Source organism: Haplochromis burtoni, unplaced genomic scaffold (assembly GCF_018398535.1).
Source record: "Haplochromis burtoni strain Fernald_Lab_line unplaced genomic scaffold, NCSU_Asbu1 Contig_122, whole genome shotgun sequence".
NCBI lineage: Eukaryota > Metazoa > Chordata > Actinopteri > Cichliformes > Cichlidae > Haplochromis > Haplochromis burtoni.
Window position 1 is genome coordinate 57,606 of NW_024582483.1, and position 23,772 is coordinate 81,377.

Genomic DNA, 23,772 nt, shown 5'->3' on the forward strand with positions numbered 1-23,772 from the left:
CCCCCCAACAGTTGCTCACGTAATTTCCCAACTGGAATGTTTTGATCTAACTAAAGCACAGTGGAAATTGTAATTGGGTTATGCTTTGGGATCGGTCAGAGAAAGTTGTGTAAAAGGGGGTAAAGAAAGCAAATCTCCAGTTCTGTTTTTGTTCCAGTGGCCGTGCAGTGCAGAGCCTGCTGGAGTTCAAAACCAGCAGAGCTCTGGAGTGGCTCAGCATAACAGAACCCACATCACTGCTGGAGCGTACTGGACTAGCCCAGGCTGTTCGCAACAAGAGGACATTCAGGACTTCCAGGATCACCAACATCACAGTCGGAGGTAAGCCCGTGTTCGGGTGGCGGTCTGCAGGCAGCTGACTGAAGCCCTGGTGGCTGAGCAGTTTGGGAGGAGTCTGGTTGCCTTTTCATGCACATTGTTCTTAATATCTTTCCGTTCATTTCCTGTCATCTTTCTGCAGAAGACCGGGTGTTTGTGTTTGTCATCAATGTCAAAAATTGACACCGAGATGTCCTGAGTTTCTTCATTAACCTGAGAGAAAGTTCCTTTTTTTTTTTTTTTTTAACGTCTTTATTCAATTAACCCAGATACAGGAAAACTGATGTAAACATCGTAACTCAGTTAGCCTGACTCTGTTAAGCTCAAAATCTAATTATGAAAAATCTAATTATTCTACCTGGCTTGGTCTAACAAACTTTTTCTTCTTTACTATAGCGTGGAGTCATTTTATTTGTTTCCATTTTAATGTTTGGCATCAGAAAAAAATCTAAAATGCAGAAGTGCTGCAGTGTAGTTTAAATAGTCATTTGGTAAAAAACGCAGTAGGTTCAGTGATTCATTTTTGTACTGCAAGCTTGTTAGAGGCATAACATGTGAGGAGAGCACATGCTACAGACATCTTCACCAGAAAAGCAAGAGTGATGTCATGTAGCTTTAAGATGAGAATTATTCTAAAAGTGGGGAAACTTTCTAATAAATTTTTTATATTTCTCCAGGTGATAAAGTAAAACCTTTAAGATACTGAAAATGTGGCCGGTTCATTTCCATTTTCAGGGGATGCTCAGCCATCGAAACTCATGTCATGAAGCACTTGATGCGCATTTCTTGTGCTGATGTTAATGCCAGAGGAAGTTTGGAGTCGGAGTGTTGGTGACTTTTACACACTATGTACCTCACCACTTTGTGGCTTTATGTGATCGGTTACTTTGGTGACTGTTACAACTACCTGGTGTGGAGATCCCTTTTAAATGGTGGAAATCTTGGACGGAAGAGATTTGACAAATTGAATTATTGCAATGAAACCATCCTTGCAATAACAGTCCAACACTTGAATTCAGTTAACTCTTTAGAAAGACACTTTTTTTTTTTCACAACTCAGTCCAGGGCCACACCTGTGGTCACAGGACTGAAAACACCTGAGCTCAAAGATCAAGCGATGTAACCTTTTGTCCATACAGTGCACATACTTGTAACAATTTTTGAAATACGGATTACTGTTTAGACCAAATAAGAAACATTATCAGCTGGTTAATGGAGAACCTAATCAACAATTGTTAAGTTAAGTCTCAAGTATCTCAAGTACAACTGAAAATTCAGCCTTGTGACACATTAGCTTAATGTGTAATTGCATGATATTCACGTGACTACTAAAAACTTCAGTGCCTGTCTGATTTTTGGATGCATATATCATTACAATGAGATCACTTTATGATAAGAAAATTTTAAAAAAAATGGCACCACCTTTATTATTTTCTTTAATTCTTTTTAAACATGCCTTCCCCTCAGGTCTGCAGGGCGACATCTGTGACTGGTTGCTGCAGTGCTCTGCAGGATATAAGTGTGTTTCCCAGCCTGGCACTGCCAACTACAGCTGTTCCTCAGTCTGCCACTTTGACTACTGCCACCATCACGGCATCTGCACACACCATCCACACCAGCTTCCAGTTTGCCGGTAAGAACGTTAAAAGGAAAAGCAAATCTTTTTGTTCACCCAGGCATATTTTGTTTGCATGTGTAAATGACTTGTATTTGGGCATTAGCTGCCTTGCAGGTGACGATTTCTGGTTCATGGGTGAGAGGTGCGATGTCAGGATGACCCGCGCACGTCTCATTGGTGCGTGCCTTGCCATCTTGCTCATCATAGTGACAGTGATCATCATTTTGGCGTTTGTGGCAGTGCGACGCTATCGAGCAATTCTGATTCAGGCCAAAGTAGACCAGACTCGCAGCAGGTAGGAAAAGGCTTTTATTAAGACGCACCTACAGTTCAGGCGTATGCATATTTTGTTAATTATACAATTTTTCTAATTTTGCCTTTCTGCACCACCACAGTGGATTTTTTTTTATTATTATATTTATATATTATATATTAATTAAAACTGAAAGATTGCTCTTCAGTCACATCTTGTTTGCTTTTAGATCCATTGTGGTTTTTACTGCAAAGGTTACATTTTTTTTGGACGATAAGTACTTCCATAAACCTTAAAATTTATAGTAAAAATGTGCATATTTGTGACGTACAGTAAATCGCAGTAGTCACAATAGGTGAAAGTATTCTGTTGTGATCCACGAGAGAAAAACCAGAGACTGACATAAACGCACATGCTCTTCAGTAACTGTAAACACTCATTGCCACTAGATGGCACAGTCTAGCTGACAACGCACATACTAAGGATAAAGGTGGAACTGGACTGCTGGCTCAATCTGAATGTCTAACCTCCACATATGCTGACAGCTGAGCACACAGACACAGTCATTGATACTGTGACATGTTTCATTAGGGTGCTGGGCCAGGAGATGAGGAAACCTATTAGACAAGATGTTCCTGAATGGAAATGCCTGCTACACAACTAATATTAGAGGTGTATGCATGGTAATATTTGTAAATCCAGCATAAATACAATCTCAATTCTGTGTACTTTCTTTTCATATTAATGTTTGTTTTTAAACCTCGGGTGTTCCTCCAAGTGTAGTCTGGAAAAAATGACTTTGTGGTTTTGGATGGTTCTAATATGATGGCGTGCAGAGACTTGGATTCAGCTTCATGAAAGTCTACCTACAAGGATTCTTGTGTCGGAGCACTTTTCATTTGAACCTTAATAACAAACTGAGACTGCAAGAGGCAAAAGCATATTGATCTTAATCAAGATACTGTTTGTTTGACTGAATGTTGAGCATGTACAAAGATCAGACAGGAAGTAATAAGTCTGAAGCTAAGCCTTAAGTCCAGTATGTCTAGAGTAGGAAATGTGTTTTCCAGGAAATTGGGGCCTCTTTGGAGTCATCTTTTTAAACATCCCAAGTATCTGATGATTGCCCGAGTTTAGAGAAACTTTGCAAAGCATATAATTTAGCACAGGAAAATATTTTAAAATTAGCCTAAAATAAGTTATTCCAGAGGATTTTTATACAAATAATGGGGAGGATTTACCTTTTATAACTTTATACATCTTAGAGCAGTAATCTCCTGCCAGTATACACAAACCCTGGTTGTAAACTAGAGTTCATTACAAAACTGCTGACAACTACTGGTTTCAGGGCAATGGCTGGGTTTTAAAGGTGTTTATAAGTGGAACTTATGCTATTAAAATAACTTGGAAAAATCACCTGTGCCCATTAAATGGGGATCAAGCGGTATAGTTTTATATTGTTCTTGATCTGCAATGTTTTAAACAAATCTGTTAATGTTTCTTCTTACCTGTTGATCTATTTCTGGTAAATGGAAAGTTATTCACTGGCAAGGAGCAGTCATGTGTCACTGTGACACATCAGTTCATTCATGAAACATAACATCATCTGTATGAGCGGGGTCATCTCCGACCTTTCTGTTGTCATAGGAGTTCTTTGTTCCTTGGTGAAACTGAGCAGCTTTGTGAAGAGCTTTTAAGAAGAAACTCTTTTTAGGGGTAAAATAAGAGCTTCTATGAATGCCACAGAGATAAGGTTCATGACCCCACATTGTAAAAGGGCTGTCTCCCATCGACTAGGTTGATATATTTTTTTTTTCCTTCTTGAAATTTTGTTCATGTGAAACGTTTAAAGCTGGCACAAAATTTTTTAAAAAAAAAAAAAAAAGGAAAAAAAAAAGGAAAACCCAGATTAGATTGCAAAGAGAAGCAACAACAACAAGCATTGTACCCTGTGACCTCTCACGATTTTGTTTGCGCAGCTATCGCAGATTCAACCACTTTGATGAGCTGTCAGGTCGCTTCTGGTTGCGCTCGTGGGCGGGATCAGCAGACTCATTGGACAATCCTGCCTTCACACGCTCCGATGAGTTGCTGCATCTGCGAGCGCTTGACCGCCCCTGCTGTTACCACGACGACACGCTGTCACTGGCTTCCACCTGCCCCAGCCACGGAACACGAATCAACACAATCTACCCCCACAGGTATATACACACCTCTGAGCGCGCGCGCGCGCACACACACACACACACACACACACACACACACACTCACACACACACACAAACACACACACACACACACACACACACAACACACACACACACACACACACACACAAACACACAGTTCATTGTCTGACAGTGAGTTGTGTGTTCCAAAATGTGGGAGAGTTTTCAGTGAAAAGCTTCTCTGTTCTCACCAATGCCACTCTTGAAGCTTAAAAACAAGCTTGGTTCACAGTTATCAGTGATGGTCACTGTGGTCACCTTGGAATATTTACATGTTTTAAAGCCAGTAAAGCTAAAACTGTTTCTTACTGACATTTTTTTTTTTTTTTTTTTTGTATTGACAGCATATGGAATATAAGGAATTCTATATTCGGATTCTAAATCCCATGTTACTTTGGACCCTAAGGTCAAACTTTCATAAAATGTATTTTATCTTAAAACTGCTTAAAATTCTTCTGCCTGTGTTTGCATTGGCAGCATTTAGGAAATGATCCTGGTACATGGGGATTGTAAATCTCACATCATAGCTTGCATCCAAATATCACGTAACATTTGACCTCTGACTTCCCTTTTACATTTCAAATCTGCCTTTCTTTCAGTCTTACCCCAAAATGTGTTATAGCTTTAAAGAAATCGTTGTCAAGAGAATGAGCTGCCTAGTAAGAAATACACTGTAATAAAATATTATGTAATCGGCTCAAGTTATTCATGTCCCAGTCACTCTCCAAATGCTCCAGAATGGCATCAACAGCATATATCCAGGTCAGGTGGGGAATATCAGACTCTAGTAGCCCGATAAATCAATTATTAAAATAAGAAGAAGAAATTGAAACTAATAAATCACCCACCGTATAGATGTTTTGGAGAGGGGACAATCTATTTTTGTAGTGGACATGTTGTTGTTTTTTAAAGGCTGTAAAGCTGGCCATTTTAACATGGATGGGAGTCTGTGGACATTGACTCGCTTTTGGAGCCAGCCTCAAGTTACCATTAGAGAGCATGCAGTATTTGGCACTTCAGCAGAAGTCGCAAATGCCTTCTGTTCGCCACCTCTGCATCTCACTAATACATGGTAGTTTCAATAAAATGTCAGATTTTGATTCATAAGCACAGAGTCCAAATTTCTAGTCAGTTCCTGGAGAGTTAATGTTGAAATGGAGTTTCTAATTAAACTCTGTGAGGCATTAGCGTGAGCTCTAAATGTGTGTGAGGTGCTTTTAATTGACTGTTCCCACAGCAGCTAACGCTAATGAATGTATCATGTGCAGCAGAGGTTTCTCCAAGAAGTAGGATGTTAGGGCATCAATGGACTGGGCCTCCAAAATAATCCAAACTAAACTCACTTCATATAGTTTGGAATAAGTTGAACTGGATAGGAAATGAAATGAACTATCCATAATTAACTGCAGGACTTAACACAACATAATAATTTGTACATAAATGCAAAATACACTTGAGTCTAGTTTAAATGTTAATAAGTAATCTCTCTAAAAACCCACTCATTCAAAGATTTCACTACTCACTTCCCTAACTGTTGCTTAAAATAGCTACTAATTTGAGCTTGAAGTGTTTAAATAATGTAAATAATCCTTTTGCATCCTGTAGTTCCCAGTATGGATGGAGGGGGAGTGAGATGAGCATGGGGGATGGTGTGCTGGACTCGGGTAAGGCCAGTGACCTTTCAGTGTGTAGCTGGCCAGTGGAACCCATTCACTGGACTCCATTTCCACTTCTGCAGCAACTGGCTTCTCACAGGACACCCACAGTGAGTGTGTGACTGTACATGTGGTTTCCATGAGAGTTTCGGTAAGATACAAATGTCTGCGTGGTTTCACAGTTTGAATGATGCGATGTTTCTCTATGAAACCAGGTCAGGGTGTCACGACCACGGTCCTACTGTGAAGGCATGGAGCTTGTAGACATGGGGAAGAGCTGGACTGCTTGACTTGCATATGGAGGATTCAATCTGTTCTGACACTGGTTTTTACAGTTTATTAATGCATTGTAAAGTTAAAATATTTGTGTTTTGTTAATAATTTAAAAAAAAGTAAGGCAGTAAATGTATAAATGTGTACACCTTTCTTTGAAAGATTAAATCTGTTTCTGATGCTGAGATGTTAACTGCATGTCTGTCATGTGTGGTACAAGGTCTTGGAAAATGTTCTACTGTTACTCAGGGCATCAATATATTGTATTTACTTTTGGAATTAAAGCCATCAAAGGATATTTATACTCTACTTACTTTCAATAACAACTGAAGACTTTACACTTACGAATACAATAATAAAATAAAAACACAAAGATGTTCTCACATTTTAGTACAGGCTAATTGATTTCAGTACTAGCTGAAATATTTTTAGTTACCACCCCTGCTTCCAAGGAGCAGGACTTTTTTGTAATTTTTCCAAGTGGTCCTGAACAATAGTTCTCCAGGCTTTCTTCAAAGTTCCTATTTGGACACTGGCTGCTTCCTGACAGGAGAGATGGATCAGGATCTTCACCTGATCCAGTTGATCCATCAGTGGAAAGGTCAAGAAGTCATAGTTAAGGAAAGGAAACTGGGAGAAAAGGGTGAAGTGTGCCTAATTTCATAAGAAGTGTACTGAAAATCAGTGGCAGAAGGTCTGATGAAGGGGTAAATCCAAACTGGAATTTATGTATGGTTTTTTTTGGTTCACATCATTGTCTTTTTATGAAGGAGGTAGGGAGAGCGCTACCACAGTGAGTGTCTACATTAATCTGTAAAACACATTGGAGGCTCTGTCATCATTTGGAGCTGCATTTCAACCAGTGGTGTTGGAGATCTTGTCAGAATTGATGGAATTATGAACACAGAAGAAGTGCTGTCAAATTTAGATCCACCATGCAATACCATCTGGAAAGCATCTAATTGGCAACAAGTTTATTTTTCAGCATGACAGTGATCCAAACACACCTAATACAGTAAATGCATACCTGGGTAGAAAAACACACAATGAAAGATTATGAGTCGGCCTCCCCAGAGGCTGGACCTCAACATTACTGAAGCAGTGTGGGATCATCTTTACAGAGAACAGAACAAAAAGCAGTATAACAGAGAAACAAGAAAGCTTTGAATGTCCTTTAGAAAGCCTCCAGAACTATTCCTGAAGATTACTTAAAGTATGAGAAAGCTTGCCTAAGAGTTCAGACTATGTTGGAGAGTAAGGATTGTCATACAAAGTATTGACTTTCGAGTTCCTTAGAATTGTACAAACTCTGTTTTTGCCTAAACAAAATATAAAGAAATGAGGTGACGCAAGCATAATACTGCATATCATTATTGTTCCTAATCTTGTAGCCCTGTATCTCATCTGTTAGGGGCCTAAAAGAAAGGTTGTGTGTCCCTGTGACTCTAAGATAGGACATAATATTTTAGAATTAAAAATTCAGTAAGCTTAAAGGTTGACAGAAGACTTCGTGCTAATGCCTTACATTATACACATGAGATGCATTGTTATTTCACAGTAATAAATGTGCTATTATTTACTAAATGCGGTTTCTCTCATACCACACATACACGAGCCCTGCCCTCTCAATGCTGTGTATGAAACTCTGCTGAAATGTGACCATTAAACGACTGGAAACATGGTGAAGATTGAAACAGGTATAGTATGCATACTGAGCATACATGGTGCTCACATACAGAAAAAGAGAGTGGCTGAATTGGAGACTTAATGGGAGTTTAAAGGAAGAGGGTGGGGAGAGAAGGGGATGAGTGAGAAGTGGACAGAAGCTACCTGCCAGCTTCTTCCATATACGGTCTTAGTCAGAGCTGGCCTTACCCAGGACTGTGAGTTTCTCTGACTGTGTGAGTGAGCAATGCAGGGAGGGAGTGCCTACATTTGTGTGTTGTAATGCGTGCATGAGGCATTCACGCTGCCTATTTTTGAAATTGCTCAAGCAAAGGCGTGAGATTGATAAACTACTGTCTGGATAGAGAACAAAGTTTAAAAGATTATTTTGTAAGATACATTTAATCATTTAAAACTGTGATTGAAACACAAATCGGATAAAGAATACAGAAGAAAATGTGAGCGGTAAAAGACAAACATGGCCTTAAAAAGGGAGATTCATTCATTTCCTCAGAGTGGTCACATGACCGGAGCAGCGCATTCTTCCCCCCATGTGACTCTCTCCAATATCTCCTTATATGGACGTCATCCAAAGGAACTCTTAAAGGGATGGTGGTGCCCTGTGTGTGTGTGTGTGTGTGTGTGTGTGTGTGTGTGTGTGTGTGTGTGTGTGTGTGTGTGTGGTGTGGTTTGTGTGTGTGGTTTAGGTAATTAGGATGATAATGCTGAGCGGAAAAGCCAGTTCTCTGATCACCTGATTGCCTACCTACACCTAGCTGTGTGTGTGTGTGTGTGTGTGTGTGTGTGTTGTGTGTGTGTGTGTGTGTGTGTCTGTGTGTGTGTGTGTGTGTGTGTGTGTGTGTGTGTGTGTGTGTGTTGTGTTTTTCTGTCTTGGTCATTCTCCATCTGTAGAAGTGAGGCACTTTAAAAGCTTGCTTCCTGTGCCTTTTGGTGATCCAGCTCCCATATATCCTTATTAGGAACACACAGGGCCTGTGAGAATTCCGAGTGTAAGTTTATGAGGCTTTGTCCGGTGCCCTTATTGAGTTAAAGCCCATCCAGCCACCTAATCTCTGGTCAACTTATAAAATGAGCCTTGGAGGAGGATTTTCATTATAAAAATTAAAAAAAAAAAAAAAATCAACAAAGAATTGAAATAGTTTCAGGCCAGAGGCAAACAATGGTGTGTGAAATACCTGCCTGTGTGTAGGCTGTATGCATACCAGAAGTGAATCATGTTCCTGAGTAATCAATCCAGGCCTAATTGTTTTTATATTGACACCTAATATAAGTATGTTCTGAAAATAACACGCCTGTTTATCACACGTCATTCACAAGATTAGCCCCGTAAACTCAATTGCACAATTCCTGCGAGGTGATGAAAAGGTAAGACATTTACAGTCTCAGTTTCAGTTTTATTTGTCATATGCAAGTTAGCACAGGGTAAACATTGCAATGAAATGATTTGACGCAGAAAGACAGTACTCAGCAGATGGTACAGTAAAAAATAGTAAAGAGCAAAATATAATAAAATATATAAAAAAAAAAATTTAAAGTTAACAGACTAAATATATATATATATATATATATATATAGAGAGAGAGAGAGAGAGAGAGAGAGAGAGAGAGAGTCTCGTTACAGTCATGCCCTAAACATTACCGCAATTCAGCCTGGATACATGCATTACTGTCAGTCTGCACTGTGTGCGTTTGTGTTTGTGTGACGCTGGTGTGCCGGGGCAGAAGAGTCAGATAGAGGGTTAACCGTGCTGTCAGTGACCCTGAGATTAAACACCATCCCCAGTCCTGTCACCACAAACAAGCATCCTGCAAACAAATGGGAAATGGAATGGTGAAATCCTCTTCTGAAGCATTCCCTGACCCCGTGAATAAAATTAAGAGCACTCATTCATGGGTATATTATATCACTGAGGCTATAATCAGGATGATCCTGGCACCGTCACAATGTAGAGGATGTAAAAACGACGTAACTATAGGCTGGATTAATTCAGTCTATTAAAGTAATAACTAATACATGCTCAGGGACCATTCAGTGCTTTGCAGCAGGGGTTGTGGGATTTGTCATCCACTAGTCTGTATCCCACTTATGTATTATTAACACATTATGGCAGACAGTTTAAAAAAATCAGCAGGTTTACTGAACACTGAACGACCCCGGATTGATAACTTTTAGGGAGGTATATGGGTTAGTTTAGTGGAACTTGTCCCCCCACTGCTATGTCAGAGCTCACAAACCATGATCTGCATGCGCCACACCCAGTGGATGGAGCCGAACCAATCAGCGGGCGCCGTGCGGAAAGTTCTCCTTTTATGGAGAGGGGCTGCAGCACGAGCCCTCATAAAAATCCTCCACTTTATTGGCCTTCATTGCAGTCAAGTTCAGACACTACATTCTACCGGAGTGTAGCGCTCAGTCACAGTTCTACACCGAAAACCCTCCCTCACACAGGTAAGACAACTGCGGAATGTCGGTGGAAGTTTCTTCCTCACATTTTAACGCTTTAATGTAACATTTTAAACAGCGGGTGTTTTCTTTTTATATATATATATATATATATATATCTATATATCTATATATCTATCTATCTATCTCTCTCACTCCTTAGCTTACGAACCAAGTCTTTTTCTCATTCGAGACGTCTTTCAAGCTGAAGCCACTTGCTAGGCTTTACAGTGTTCCTATTATTTTGACCGCCACAGTTTTAACCATGTAACGGTTCGGTTTAGAAATGTGGTGACATGTTGCCGCTTATGTTTAAGTAGGTGTGAAATAACCTTGCCACTCGATGGTGTCATCACTTTGTATTCCGACAAATCAAGACTACGTGTTAAAGGAAAAAAGCTTGACCTTCTCGCTTACATGTAAGCATCCACTGTGGCAGGTCTGCAGCTCTGGTGTCTCCGGTTTCAAACATTCAAACACCAGACCAGGCAAATGCAGATTAGATGGATTAGGCTTATAGAGACTTTACTAATTTTGTAAGTAGAGCTTCTGAAATTAAGGGTTTTTGCTGTGTCACTGCAGCTATCAGTTAATGTGCAAATCCTGGTGCGTCTGCTTCAAATAAATGTGCGAAGTTGGCTTTTTGTTCGCGTAACCTTGCAAATGCGGCAGTCACGACGTTCAGATATATCAGATTTAACTGTGATTTGTAGAAGTTCGTTCAGCTGCTAAAGGGTTTTCTGTGTGGTTAACGGTTGTGGTGAGCTCGGTGAAGGGAGTGGTCGCCTGTCGGTGTCATTTGAGGTTTAGCGACACGCGGGGCGGCTTCCGGGCCGGTCTACAGCAGTCTCTAAGCTGCATTCACTTTTGCCTTATATGGCCATGGCCAGCCCGAGTGAGAAACTGCCTTTGTTTCTCAGCTCTGGATTAGGACTCAACCTTGCGCCACTGCGACATCCAGCGTCCGGTCTCAATAACGGCAAGACTTCATCCAGGCTGTCTGCCAGATGTATCGCACACTGCTGCTGAACATTAGGATTAAAAATCCTTTCCTCCTGTTTCTTCTTCATACAGAAAATGGAAGACGAAATTGCCGCCCTCGTTGTTGACAACGGATCTGGAATGTGCAAAGCTGGCTTTGCAGGAGATGATGCTCCACGTGCTGTGTTCCCCTCCATTGTTGGACGCCCCAGGCATCAGGTACATATTCCTTAATAAACCTCACATACCTTGTAACCTTTTCATAACTACTGACGTTTTCATAATCTCACTGCTCTTTGCATTCCTAGGGTGTAATGGTTGGTATGGGCCAGAAGGACAGCTATGTTGGTGACGAGGCACAGAGCAAAAGAGGAATCCTGACTCTCAAGTATCCCATTGAGCACGGAATTGTCACCAACTGGGATGACATGGAGAAGATCTGGCATCACACCTTCTACAATGAGCTGAGAGTTGCCCCTGAGGAGCATCCAGTCTTGCTCACAGAGGCCCCCCTGAACCCCAAGGCCAACAGGGAAAAGATGACGCAGGTAACAAGAGCTGACACCTTGACGAACTTCCCCCTAAATCAGGAAACTGTTGAGCTGCAGTGCCCAACAACAGGAAACTATGTTGCCACTCGGGTGTTTCTTCCCCTGCTCAATCTGTCTTTCCTCATCCTCCTTCAACCCTCCAGGTTTCCTCTGCCCTCGACTGATCTTTTCAGCTCTTCAGATGCTTCAGGTTTCTATCTCTGCACTGTGATGCATCAGGAATGAGCTGCAGCATGGGCACTGCTGTTTATAAATTAGACTGAGACTTGTGTTTAACTACACGGGTGTCTGCATGAAGCAATGGATGATGATAATAAAGCAGTTTGCTGCACTTTAACTTTTAGAGTCAGTGTAACAAAGCAGTTTTCTATTGTAGTTGGCATAATACTCAACCCAGTGTGCTGTTCTTTCTGTACAATTGAACTAATACATAGAAACTTATTTCAGATTACTCTGACTCTTAGTTTCACTGATCATCTCTTTTCTCCTGCTCTCCTTGCAGATCATGTTTGAGACCTTCAACACTCCTGCCATGTATGTGGCCATCCAGGCAGTGCTGTCCCTGTACGCCTCTGGTCGTACCACTGGTATTGTCATGGACTCCGGTGATGGTGTGTCCCACACTGTGCCCATCTATGAAGGCTACGCTCTGCCCCATGCCATCCTCAGGTTGGACCTGGCTGGCAGGGACCTCACAGACTACCTCATGAAAATCCTGACTGAGAGGGGCTACAGCTTCACTACCACAGGTGAGCATGAGGATGGTTTTTGAGGCATGATGTGAGGCTTTCAGGGTTTTCTTATCTTAACTAATGTTTTCTTGTCTCACAGCTGAGCGTGAGATTGTGCGTGACATCAAGGAGAAGCTGTGCTATGTTGCCCTGGACTTTGAGCAGGAGATGGGAACTGCTGCCTCTTCTTCATCCCTGGAGAAGAGCTATGAGCTGCCTGATGGACAGGTCATCACTATTGGGAATGAGAGGTTCCGTTGCCCAGAGGCTCTCTTCCAGCCCTCATTCCTTGGTAAGCAGCGTCAGCTTTAAGACAGATTTCTGTGATTTGTAAAAAGTAGTCCTTAGCAAGGCTAACCTTAACCCCTAATTTTCCAACTCTCCACAGGTATGGAGTCTTGTGGTATCCATGAAACTACCTTTAACAGCATCATGAAGTGTGACGTTGACATCCGTAAGGACCTGTACGCCAACACTGTGCTGTCTGGAGGTACCACCATGTACCCTGGCATTGCTGACCGCATGCAGAAGGAGATCACTTCCCTGGCACCCAGCACCATGAAGATCAAGGTAAAATTCTTGTTGCTCAATCCTCAGTCTGTGATGTTTAAATGTGGCGTGTTTTCATTGCTGACAACTCTACTTCTGCCCTTGCAGATTATTGCTCCCCCAGAGAGGAAGTACTCTGTATGGATTGGAGGCTCCATCCTGGCTTCTCTGTCCACCTTCCAGGAGATGTGGATCAGCAAGCAGGAGTACGATGAGTCCGGCCCCAGCATCGTCCACAGAAAGTGCTTCTAAACAGACTGTCCCCATCCCCACCAAAACACACTGCTACAAACCCAAACTAGCTCAGCATACATGCCTACACCACCACACTGGTGTATGCTGAGCCTACACCTCTTCCATTTTCCCTCATCACTCTGGCTACGGCACCATGCCCCCTGATGGGGAGAAACTCTGCGGGAAGTACGGAGCATCCCAGGCGGTGTGAATGTGTGAGAAACATGATATCCATTGTCGTGTTTGTGTAGGTCATTCCAGTTGTCTTTGTTCACCACCTTATTTGCCTCTATGAAGGTTTATTCTCTGGTGGGCTCGCTGCCCATCAGAACTGTAGTATTGCTTAATATGTAAATTATGTAATCTGAAACTTGTTTTGTTTTTGTACTTTCAGCCTTAAATGATACTTGGTCCAGTTTGTTTTTGTCATCATGCAAAAGACAAGGCTTGTACCTTGTATTGAGGTGTATGAAGGTTTGTGCATAGGGCTTTAAGCCTCTGGTGTACACAACAACCCAATAAAGCGCACATGTCTGACTAAAGTCTGATTTTGTCTTTATGTTGAATGCATCAAAGTAACCTATTCATCATTTGGCCTCAAACTGCACTCTGGGAAAGTTGTTTCAGCTTATGTAAGATTTAGTAAAATGCATCTGGAAGAGAAAGAGGCTTTGCTGGTATAAATGGCAAAAGTCAAGAGGTGTGACACCTGGAAGTTAAAAACCATAGTGGATAGTAGGTTCAGTTTGCACATTAAAATTTAATGAAAGATGAACTCTGCACCCTTAATTTCAGGGGCAACACTTGTGACTTCAGTGTCATAAATGTAGTTGTGTGCTGTAACAATAAGCTACACCTGTCTCATGTTAATCTTGGCAAAAATATGACTGAAACAATAGTGTCTTAAATGACAAATCCAAGAACCAAAGCCCGCTTTTGTCTTAACAACACTTCAGCTTGCAGCTCGTAGGAAGGACTTGGTGGGGGGGGTCATGTGAGGAAAGGAATCAAGGATGTCTAAATTAAGAAATGGGATAAGCATTTGGCGTAAATGACTGATGGCTGGAGCCCATTTGGCTACTGTTTGCATGTCAGTATAAGGTGCTGCACATGCAACAAACACTGATGCATCAAAGCCTCCATCCAAACACTGTATTATGTGAATTCTGTAGATTCTTTTCTCAAGATTTTTCTTTAATCAGTTTTTTAAAAAAAATTTAACACACATTTCAGTCTGACTGCTGTCAAGAGTTAAACAGCAAATTTTACAGTCATCAGCCTTCATGGCAGGCTGAATACTGAAGATGGATTTTGAGGAGTATAACTTTACTACAAAAGTTTTCTTTATAGTGCCATCATGTGAATAACTGATTATGGGAAACAATAATCAGCTTTTTTTTACATTAATGACTTTAGAAAATATATAAGATGTTATATAGTTATATACATTAGGAAATATAAAGACTGCTGCACTGAAACTTTACTATCTTTCTGTTTAACAGTAAAGCTGGCATACATTTGTCTTACCAATACTTTAGATTTGTGAATATTCAATAAATCCTGCATAACTCTCTTATCAGTCTGCATGCCAAAGTCAGGAGTGCAGGAGAAGTAATATGTGAGGGTGGGGCATGTATGAAAACAGCAGGACTGGTGACTGGTGATTTGTGACTGGTTTAGCATATGAGACTTTTGAATTCTCCCTCAGACTGTCTTCTCGAGAGGCTTTTGATTCAGTGGAACCAGCTATTCCTCTCATAAACAGTTCTCTTACATCTGGTTGTATTCCAGCTGCCTTTAAACATCCTGTTGTGCAGCCTCTTATTAAAAAGAAGAACCTGGACCCTGCTGTTTTTTTCTAACTACAGACCAATTTCTAAATTACCATTTCTGTCTTGGAAAAAAAAATGTTTTTAAGCAAACAGAGTATGTGGGAAAGGTTTCAGTCAGTGTCAGGTAACATTACAGAGATGTCTTTTTTGAGAGTTCTTAATGATCTGCTTTTAACTGCTGACTCTGGCAGCCCTGCCATTTTAGTTCTTCTAAACCTGTTTGCTGCCTTTGATACTGTGGACAGCAAGATCCTGCTGTCTCGTCTGGTATATGTTACCTCTAGGGCAGTGGTGGGCAACTCCAGGCCTTGAGGGCCAGTGTCCTGCAGGTTTTAGATCTCACCCTGGGTCAACACACCTGAATCAAATGATTAGTTCCATTCCATTCCATATTACCAGGCCTCTGGAGAACTTCATGACATGTTGAGGAGGTCATTTAGCCATTTAAATCAGCTGTGTTGGATCAAGGACACATCTAAAACCTGAAGGACACTGGCCCTGATTCACTGTAGTGACCCCTAAAGGGAGCAGCCAGCAAAAGAAGACAGCTCTGTTATCGCCCTGTATATATATTTTTTTATATCTATCTAATAGCATCTATAAAAAAAATACAAAACTTTATTTAATAACTTTTACAAAATAATTTGTATTTTATTGTGTAAATTGAACCAGCAGGAAGTGTGTCCGTCGCAAAAAGATGTCCGACACGTGCGACAGCATATATCGTCCGTGCAGCTAACGGTAACACAAACGTTCAGCTGCCTGTGGTTTCACGCAGCAGATTCACGGAACATGAAGCTCCAGCTGGGTGGATGAGCCTTTTTTAAAAACATGAGTGGGGATGTGTGCGGAGTTTCAGACGGCATGGATTACCAGATTTTACAGGTTGGTGAAGACGGCGTTCACAGTTAGTTAGCGGTGCTGCTGAGCAGGTCAGCTCAAAGTAACGTTAGCGACAAAATGTTAATGCCGTTCAGGTAAGGTTATGCTCCAAACACTTTACACAATTATTCTTTTAATCCCGAGTTTGGTTTACCGGCGTCGACAGTGTGTTGGAAATAAGTGTGTTTTGGTGTTTGCGCGTGTGGGTTTGTTTTATCGAGAAAATCTGCTAAGCTCAAACGCCCTGGTACTATAACCATTAAAAGGTTGTATTGTCCCGAAGTGGTATTATCAAATAAAAAATAACCTGGAGCACAGGGACCACTATTGCCATTTTTCTATTAAAAAAATTTCATTTTTATTTTGTTTCTGCTAAATAATGCTTCAGCTATAGTGGGGGTCATACTTCATGAATAAAGATAAACCATGGAGAAATGATTGTTTCTGATCGAGTAAATTGAATCCTTAACACATACCTGATATTAATGTTTAAAAAAAAAAACGTACAAAAATGACACTAAAACAGGACACATGAAAAGGAGAGCTGTACAACAGCTACATAAAATAATACTGTCATGGTATAAATTATATTGTCAATTAAATTCCTTCTAGAGGAATTTAATTGACTAATTTTCTCCAAATGGCCTAAAAGCGCCTTTCACTGACACTGTGTGCTGTCTGGCTCAGGCTGTGTGCGATGAGGATACCTTGTCTTCTTCCTCCGTGGGGATGTCAGATTTGTCTGATGAAATCCTGCTATGCATCCTGCGCCATATTCCAGTGTGTGACCTGCTGCTGAATGTGGCAAATGTCTGCCAGAAGCTTAACACGCTGTGCCATGACAAGACCCTGCTCACACATGTCAGCCTGTCTGAGGATTATTGGGTAACTTACTGCAATATTCAAGTTCATGTATGTGTACAACTTTCCATGTGTTTAAAAAAAGAAAATGCCTCCGTAACAGCAAGTTGTATTCTAATGAAACGTTAAATAGACTGTTCTTTATTTCTCTCCAGGCTGATGACGCATTGGTTCGACGCATACTAAAGCAGCTGGCCAATCATGTGCAGTCTCTGAGCCTGAATGGCTGCTACTGGCTATCTGGCTCCACCATGGAGCACATCGCACGCTGCAGAGGAGTGACGCACCTAGATGTCACCGGTTGTCGCATCACTTCAATTCGCCTGTCCCGTCTCCTCTCCTCCCTCGCTTTCCTCAAATCCCTCGCTTTTGATGTGGCACCAGGTTTCAACTCTGCTCAGCTCAGCTCAGAGGCAGTGGATGCACTGAGCCGCCTGTCAGAGCTTAGGCAGATGCTGTTGACACCAAGCTACGGTGTAGTGCCATGCTGTGCCCAACTCCGCAAGTAAGGATGTTGGCCCTGACCCAACTGTGTTTTTTGATCCCTTTCAAATGCTTAGGAGCGGCCCTCTTCAAAGTCTAGAAATATTTGGACAATGTCACAGTTTTTATAGGTTTTGGCTCTCTGGACCACCATACTGCGTTTCCTTGAGGTGTTCTGCCAGTCCTTTAATCCAGCCACTCTCTGATAGGTTTACTTTGATTTTTCTTTGATCTGCTTAATTTTCATGACATAACGAGGGAACATGTCTAATTAAAAAAATCTATAAATAGCCTATAAAATGGCTGTCATTTGTAAATTATGTGACAGCTGTGTCTTTGGCTTAAAAAAACAAAAATGTATGATATTTAAATGATACAGTGTTGTGTGCATTTGCTTGTCGTTGCACCGTAGGCTGATGTTGCAGTTTGACATCCCAGATGTGACCAAAGAGGGTGTCGGCGTTTGCTGTCAGTTAATGGTCGGTCAGAGCAGCGTGCCACATTACAAACAGCTTGAGGAGTTCACTGCCAGGCTGGCTCCAGGAGAGGTGAGTGTGTTGGGGCTTATGTCCATGAAACCTGTTCCTATATGGGCTTTAATTAACGCGCTTGTGTTGTCATGTTCTTAGGTAAACCAGACCCTGCTCCTCCTATACCTGGCAGTGTTCAGCGTTAACGTTCCGAAGCATCTCAGAGTTTTCCTTGTGTCCATCCCCGGCCCAAACCCGGCTCCCTGGCCTGCTGCTCCCTCAGTGGCTCAGAGCTTGGGTGAGCGGGGCGACCTGGTTGCCCTGCAGCTCCCTCGGTCTTGGCTGGACTCTGCATCACTCAAGCAAGCTCTGGAAGGAAACAGCCCCAAACACCTTAGCTTCAGCCGATGCCCGGCATTGTGGCCACAGGTGTTCCAGTCGCTGTTGAACAGTGGTGTAAGAGACGCCACGCAGCTGGTTAGTCTGAATCTGAGCGGGATCAACCACGTTCCTTACTCTGAGTGCAGGATTGTGGAAGATCAGCTGGCTGCTGGGACAATGAGCCAGCTGGCAGACAGCTGTTCCAACATTAAATACCTAAACTTGATGCACACACATTATCATCATGAAAACTCACCTGGGCTGGAAGGGGAAACCCACCTGTGTGCCAGCTTGGCCAAATTCAGACACCTGCTGTCTCTCACTCTCCCTGCCTGCGCCCTGTCAGATGGTTTAAATACAAATAACACGCAAATGCAGAACACTCATCTCTCTCCGCTTTTCCAGGGATTGAAGAAGGTTCCTCGTGTGGGCCTCCAGAATTACAAGCCTGCCTCAGAGTCCTCTGTGTCAGGGGACAGCACATCGGGGCTCGCTTTGCTGTTAGCTGGCTGCCTTTTTTTAGAGACCTTTGAGCTTATCGGTCCAGGCTTTGCTTCCACACTGCCTCGGCTTGAGCCGTGCACTCGTGCAAGCGTGGAGCCTCGTGGCATGTGCGCTTGGGCACGAGGAATTGGAGACGCACATTTGGCGGTGCTTGAGGCTTTGCCTCAATTGCGTCGCCTGACTCTGGCTGGTCTTCCTGGAGTTCTTAGGGGAACGGGACTGGTACAGCTGGCAAAGCAGTGCAGAGACCTGCGAGTATTATCCCTCGCCAATCTGGGTTCGCTGAAAACCATGAACTACACTGCTGCCTTGCTGGACACACTTAAACAGTGCACGCAGCTACAGGAGCTCAGGTAAGAAGATGACTTTGTGTTCGCTTTGTTTATATAATAGTATGAAGTATGCTCATAGTATGAAAATGTGCTTTAAAACTGTCTGATTTCATACACCTGAAGCAAGAACATTAACATCACTTAAATATTATTCGTATTTATTTTTCTTTTTTCCCCCCTATAGACTATTAGGTTCATATATGCAAATGAGAGGATCTCATCTAAGAAGCACTAACCTGTATGACTGTCCAGCAGACAGTTGGCTCAGTTTTTTCTGTTAATTTGGAGGAAAAAAGACATTTTGCCCAACATTTTAAAGTTGGGCAAATTGACCTGCCCTTGACTCTCTTCAATCAAAGCATTTAATGTTAATTACCTGTAAAGTGTAATTTGTGAATTATGTTTTGGTTTTGAGAGGCTTTTAAACAAATAGGATTTTCACTTTCCAGTTGTCCAATTGGTCTATATCAGGGGTGGGCAACTCCAGGCCTCAAGGGCCAGCGTCCTGCAGGTTTTAGATGTGTCCTTGATCCAAAACAGCTGATTCAAATGGCTAACTTGCCTCCTTAACATGTCTTGAAGTTCTCCAGAGGTCTGGTAATGAACTAATCATTTGATTCAGGTGTGTTGACCCAGGGTGAGATCTAAAACCTGCAGGACACCGGCCCTTGAGGCCTGGAGTTGCCCACTCCTGCTCTATATTTTACTCTGAACTGGGACAAATCTCAGACTGTTTCTACTTTTAATTCTGACTGAAGACATGTCTGTTCAGATTTTTGTCTTTATATAACCAACCAGCTCTTTATCCTCTCAAGGATACTTGAGGGTGCATGGGAGTTTGCCCAACCAGTCTACATGTGTTTTGTGGACTTGGAGAAGGCATTCGACCGTGTCCCTCAGGGTGTCCTGTGGGAGGTGCTGCGGGAGTATGGGGTGTCTGGCCCATTGCTACGGGCCATTTAATCCCTATACAACCGTTGCAAGAGCTTGGTTCGCATTGCCAGCAATAAGTCGGACTCGTTCCCGGTGGGTGATGGGCTCCGCCAGGGCTGCACTTTGTCACCGATTCTGTTCATAATTTTTATGGACAGGATTTCTAGGTGCAGCCAAGTGGCGGAGGGCTTTCACTTTGGTGGCCTCAGAATCTCATCTCTGCTTTTTGCGGATGATGTGGTTCTGTTGGCTTCATCGGGTGATGGCCTCCAGCTTGCACTGGAACGGTTCGCAGCCGAGTGTGAAGCAGCGGGAATGAGGATCAGCACCTCCACACCTGGGTCTCAGCCGAAAAGGGGTGGAGTGCCCACTCCGGGTCGGGGATGAGTTCCTGCCCCAAGTGGAGGAGTTCAAGTATCTTGGGGTCTTGTTCGCGAGTGTTGGGAGAAGGGAGCTGAAGATCGACAGACGGATTGGTGCTGCGGCCGCAATGACGCGGACGCTGCACTGGTCCATCATGGTGAAGAGGGAGCTGAGTGTAAAAGCGAAGCTCTCAATTTACCGGTCGATCTACGTCCCTACCCTCACCTATGGCCACGAGCTGTGGGTAGTGACCGAAAGAACGAGATCGCGGATACAAGCGGCAGAAATGAGCTTCCTCCGAAGGGTGGCTGGCCTCTCCCTTAGAGATGGGGTGAGACGTTCAGCCATCTGGGAGAGTAGAGCCGCTGCTCCTCCACATCGAAAGGAGCCGGCTGAGGTGGTTCGGGCATCTGACAAGGATGCCTCCTGGGCGCCTCCTGGGTGAGGTGTTCCGGGCATGTCCCACAAGGAGGAGGCCCCAGGGCAGACCCAGGACACGCTGGAGAGATTATTTCTCGGCTGGCCTGGGAACGCCTTGGTGTTCCCCCGGATAAGCTAGAGGAGGTAGCTGGGGAGAGGGAGGTCTGGGCTTCTCTGCTTAGGCTGCGACCCGGCCCCAGATAAAGCGGATGAAGATGGATGGATGGATAACTAACCACGTGCATCTGTTTCTTAGGTTGGAGCAGCCCTACCTGAATGCGAATGCGTCGTTCTTCGAGGCTTTGTCCTGCTGCTCCCGACTGCAGCGCGTCTGCCTTATTTCACGCTGTGGCACTTTTGACCCATCAGCCACAGAAACTTTCATGGAGCGGTGCTGCCATGTCGTCATGTGCCACATGTTCATGGGCGGCACCTTAGTGATGTGTCGCACGCTGCAGAAAGCTCTGCTGGACAGGTTGGTGACTGTGTTCATGTATTTAAAGCTAGGGGGCATATTCTGTCGAAAGTTTTACCTGTGGGGTCTTTTCACTCGTCTTGTGTATTTTCTGGCTTTTTTTTTTTTTTTTTCCCTTAAGGTTCTCAGCAGAGCGCCCGGCACTCAGTGTGGTCATCTATCCGTTACAACACGAAGACCTACCCTCAGTCATCAGAGATATCCCATTAACACTGCTGGACCGGATCACTTTGTTTCAGAGCCACGTGGCTCAACCACCACATTTATCACCATTGTGACCTCATCAGGATGCTTTAGTGTGATTGGTGCTCAGCAGTTGAGGTGCTCTCATCATTTTTTTTTTTTTTTTTTTTTTTCTCCTCTTGCACGAAATAACATCCACAAATGATGCTGAGACTGAATGTCATCAGCACCATGATTTCTGTTTGTGTGCTCCACGATTGTTTACATTTACACCGGTGATCATCTTTCCAAGGGAAATAGACTCACTCAGGCTCACGGTTCGTTCCAGGATGTTTCAGATGTACTGCGGCTCTGTGACGGTTGAGGCTTCTCTATCACAAATCATTACAGTTCCTTTAAAATCAAGTGCCAAAATGGATTTTAGGATGCATTTGTATTTTAAACTTTGTACCAAATATCATAATAAAGTCTGTATAAATAATTTTTAATCCTTCCCTTGTGTGCTGCTCTTCCATTCATGTCAGGCTGTTATTTTTTTATTTTTATTTTTTTTCTTTGAAGTAACTATAGTGGAATAGCACTGGAGGTAACTTTTTTTTCTTTTTTCTTTTTTTTTTTTTTGCTTTTTTGTGTTTCAGTGTACTCAGTTTGAGACAAAATAATATATTGACATCTCTTTCATTTCAATATTCTCTGAGAAGATAAAATTGGGTGGAGATTTGATAAGTTATCATATTCATACTCAATTACCTTTTTATAAAGTATATTTGGGATCCAGACCTTTTTAACACCATGTACAAAGTTCAAAATGAATTGGAAAGAAGCAGAAAGTCAAAATGAATCATTTAATGTTCATGGAACCCCATTTACAGTTAATTACTGCCTGTAGTCTTTGACCTACAGAGCCATCAGCAGGAGCTCTACTCAGACCTTTATTAAAGCCACTTAAAGATGGAGCTTCCTGTGTGATATTGGGCTCGCCTACAGCAGTGATGACCTCAGAGAATATAATGTCATCACCCTGACAAGCTGTTTGAGCTGCATGAATATGAATCATGTCCTTCACCGTCAGTCTGACTCAAACAAAGCACACAGGAAGTGAGTGAGTAGCCATGGATACCCATCAGTCTGTGTGACTTGGTCAGGAACTGTAACACACTAAAATGTACTGTAGGTAGGCTAGATGAGAAGAAAAAGACCGGTTGCCACCTCTCCTCGGTTACGTTTTCAGGTTTCTTCCTGTTAAAAGGGAGTTTTTCCTTTTCACTGTTGAAAAATGCTTGCTCATGGAGGGTTGTATGATTGTTGGGGTTTTCTCTGTATTGTAGGGTCCATGGGACCATGATATACAGCACCTTTAGGGGACTGTTGTTCTAATTTGGCAAAATAGAAATAAAACTGAATTCAATTGAAAAAATGAAGATCTGTCCACATTCACATATCTGTAAACTCCAGCAGCTGCAAAATCTTTCCAAACTTCTTGCTGTCTGTGATTTCAGTCGGAGTCTCAAAAACACTCCGAACACTGCCGAAGCTGTCTCTCGTACACTGGGGTTGTAGATTTCTGATTTTTCTGATCAGCCACAGCAGCGAGTGCCACACTGGCCTTTTAATGATAAATACTTGAAGAAGAGAGAGAATTTTTATTTTCTTCAATGGCAGCTTAAAGGCATAAAAGCAGATTATTTTCACCAAGAGTACTTGACTTTTGTTGGTTTTGGGTAATTTGCATGATTAAAAATTAAGATCCAAATATATGTATCTACAGGGATTGTAACAGGAAACAGGTGCACTTCTTTCCACATCACAATTCAGTGCTTTGTCTCAAAATAACAGCAAAATGCAGAACTTAGAAAAAACCCCAAAATACTTAGTTCCTTAATTTCAAATAAAAGCTAGCATTGATTATTCATACATTTTTTGCACTTTTTATCCACTTTAAAGTTTACTGTGCTTAGTGTTGACGTGGGACACTTTTCAAACTTTGTTGTGCTATTGTACTAACTATGACTGTGCAATGACAATAAAGAGTTCACAGTGATGGAAACATTCCTCAGAGATTTTGGTCCATGTGGACATGACAGCATCATACAGTTGCTGCAGATTATTCAGCTGCACATCCATGATGTGACTC

General features: G+C 42.4%; 3 protein-coding genes across 6 annotated transcripts; all 3 read left to right on the forward strand.

Moving 5' to 3' along the window:
• The first annotated feature begins 19 nt into the window (after positions 1–19).
• On the forward strand, positions 20–6,530 carry LOC121815042. The gene is made up of 6 exons (XM_042223857.1): positions 20–321; positions 1,786–1,951; positions 2,040–2,231; positions 4,169–4,390; positions 6,023–6,182; positions 6,288–6,530. The coding sequence occupies exons 3-6, from the start codon at positions 2,068–2,070 to the stop codon at positions 6,360–6,362; spliced, it is 621 nt and encodes a 206-aa protein (XP_042079791.1). The 5' UTR covers positions 20–321; positions 1,786–1,951; positions 2,040–2,067; the 3' UTR covers positions 6,363–6,530.
• Positions 6,531–10,324: 3,794 nt separating this feature from the next.
• Positions 10,325–14,061, forward strand: actb1 (actin, beta 1). The gene is made up of 7 exons (XM_042223856.1): positions 10,325–10,479; positions 11,548–11,673; positions 11,763–12,002; positions 12,508–12,754; positions 12,837–13,028; positions 13,125–13,306; positions 13,394–14,061. Exons 2-7 carry the CDS (start codon positions 11,551–11,553, stop codon positions 13,535–13,537), a joined length of 1,128 nt encoding a protein of 375 aa, XP_042079790.1. The 5' UTR covers positions 10,325–10,479; positions 11,548–11,550; the 3' UTR covers positions 13,538–14,061.
• Positions 14,062–15,815: 1,754 nt separating this feature from the next.
• fbxl18 (F-box and leucine-rich repeat protein 18) lies at positions 15,816–22,126 on the forward strand. 4 transcript variants are annotated; one of them, XM_005929329.2, is made up of 9 exons: positions 15,816–15,914; positions 16,024–16,236; positions 16,921–17,118; positions 17,250–17,599; positions 17,990–18,125; positions 18,207–18,524; positions 18,834–19,285; positions 21,237–21,455; positions 21,577–22,126. In XM_005929329.2, exons 2-9 carry the CDS (start codon positions 16,183–16,185, stop codon positions 21,731–21,733), a joined length of 1,884 nt encoding a protein of 627 aa, XP_005929391.1. In that variant the 5' UTR covers positions 15,816–15,914; positions 16,024–16,182; the 3' UTR covers positions 21,734–22,126. The 4 variants fall into 4 exon arrangements, with proteins under 4 accessions (XP_005929391.1, XP_014191337.1, XP_005929389.1 ...); XM_014335851.2 differs by having other exon boundaries at positions 18,207–19,285; XM_005929327.3 differs by having other exon boundaries at positions 15,826–15,914; positions 16,027–16,236; positions 18,207–19,285.
• The last annotated feature ends 1,646 nt before the right edge of the window (positions 22,127–23,772 follow it).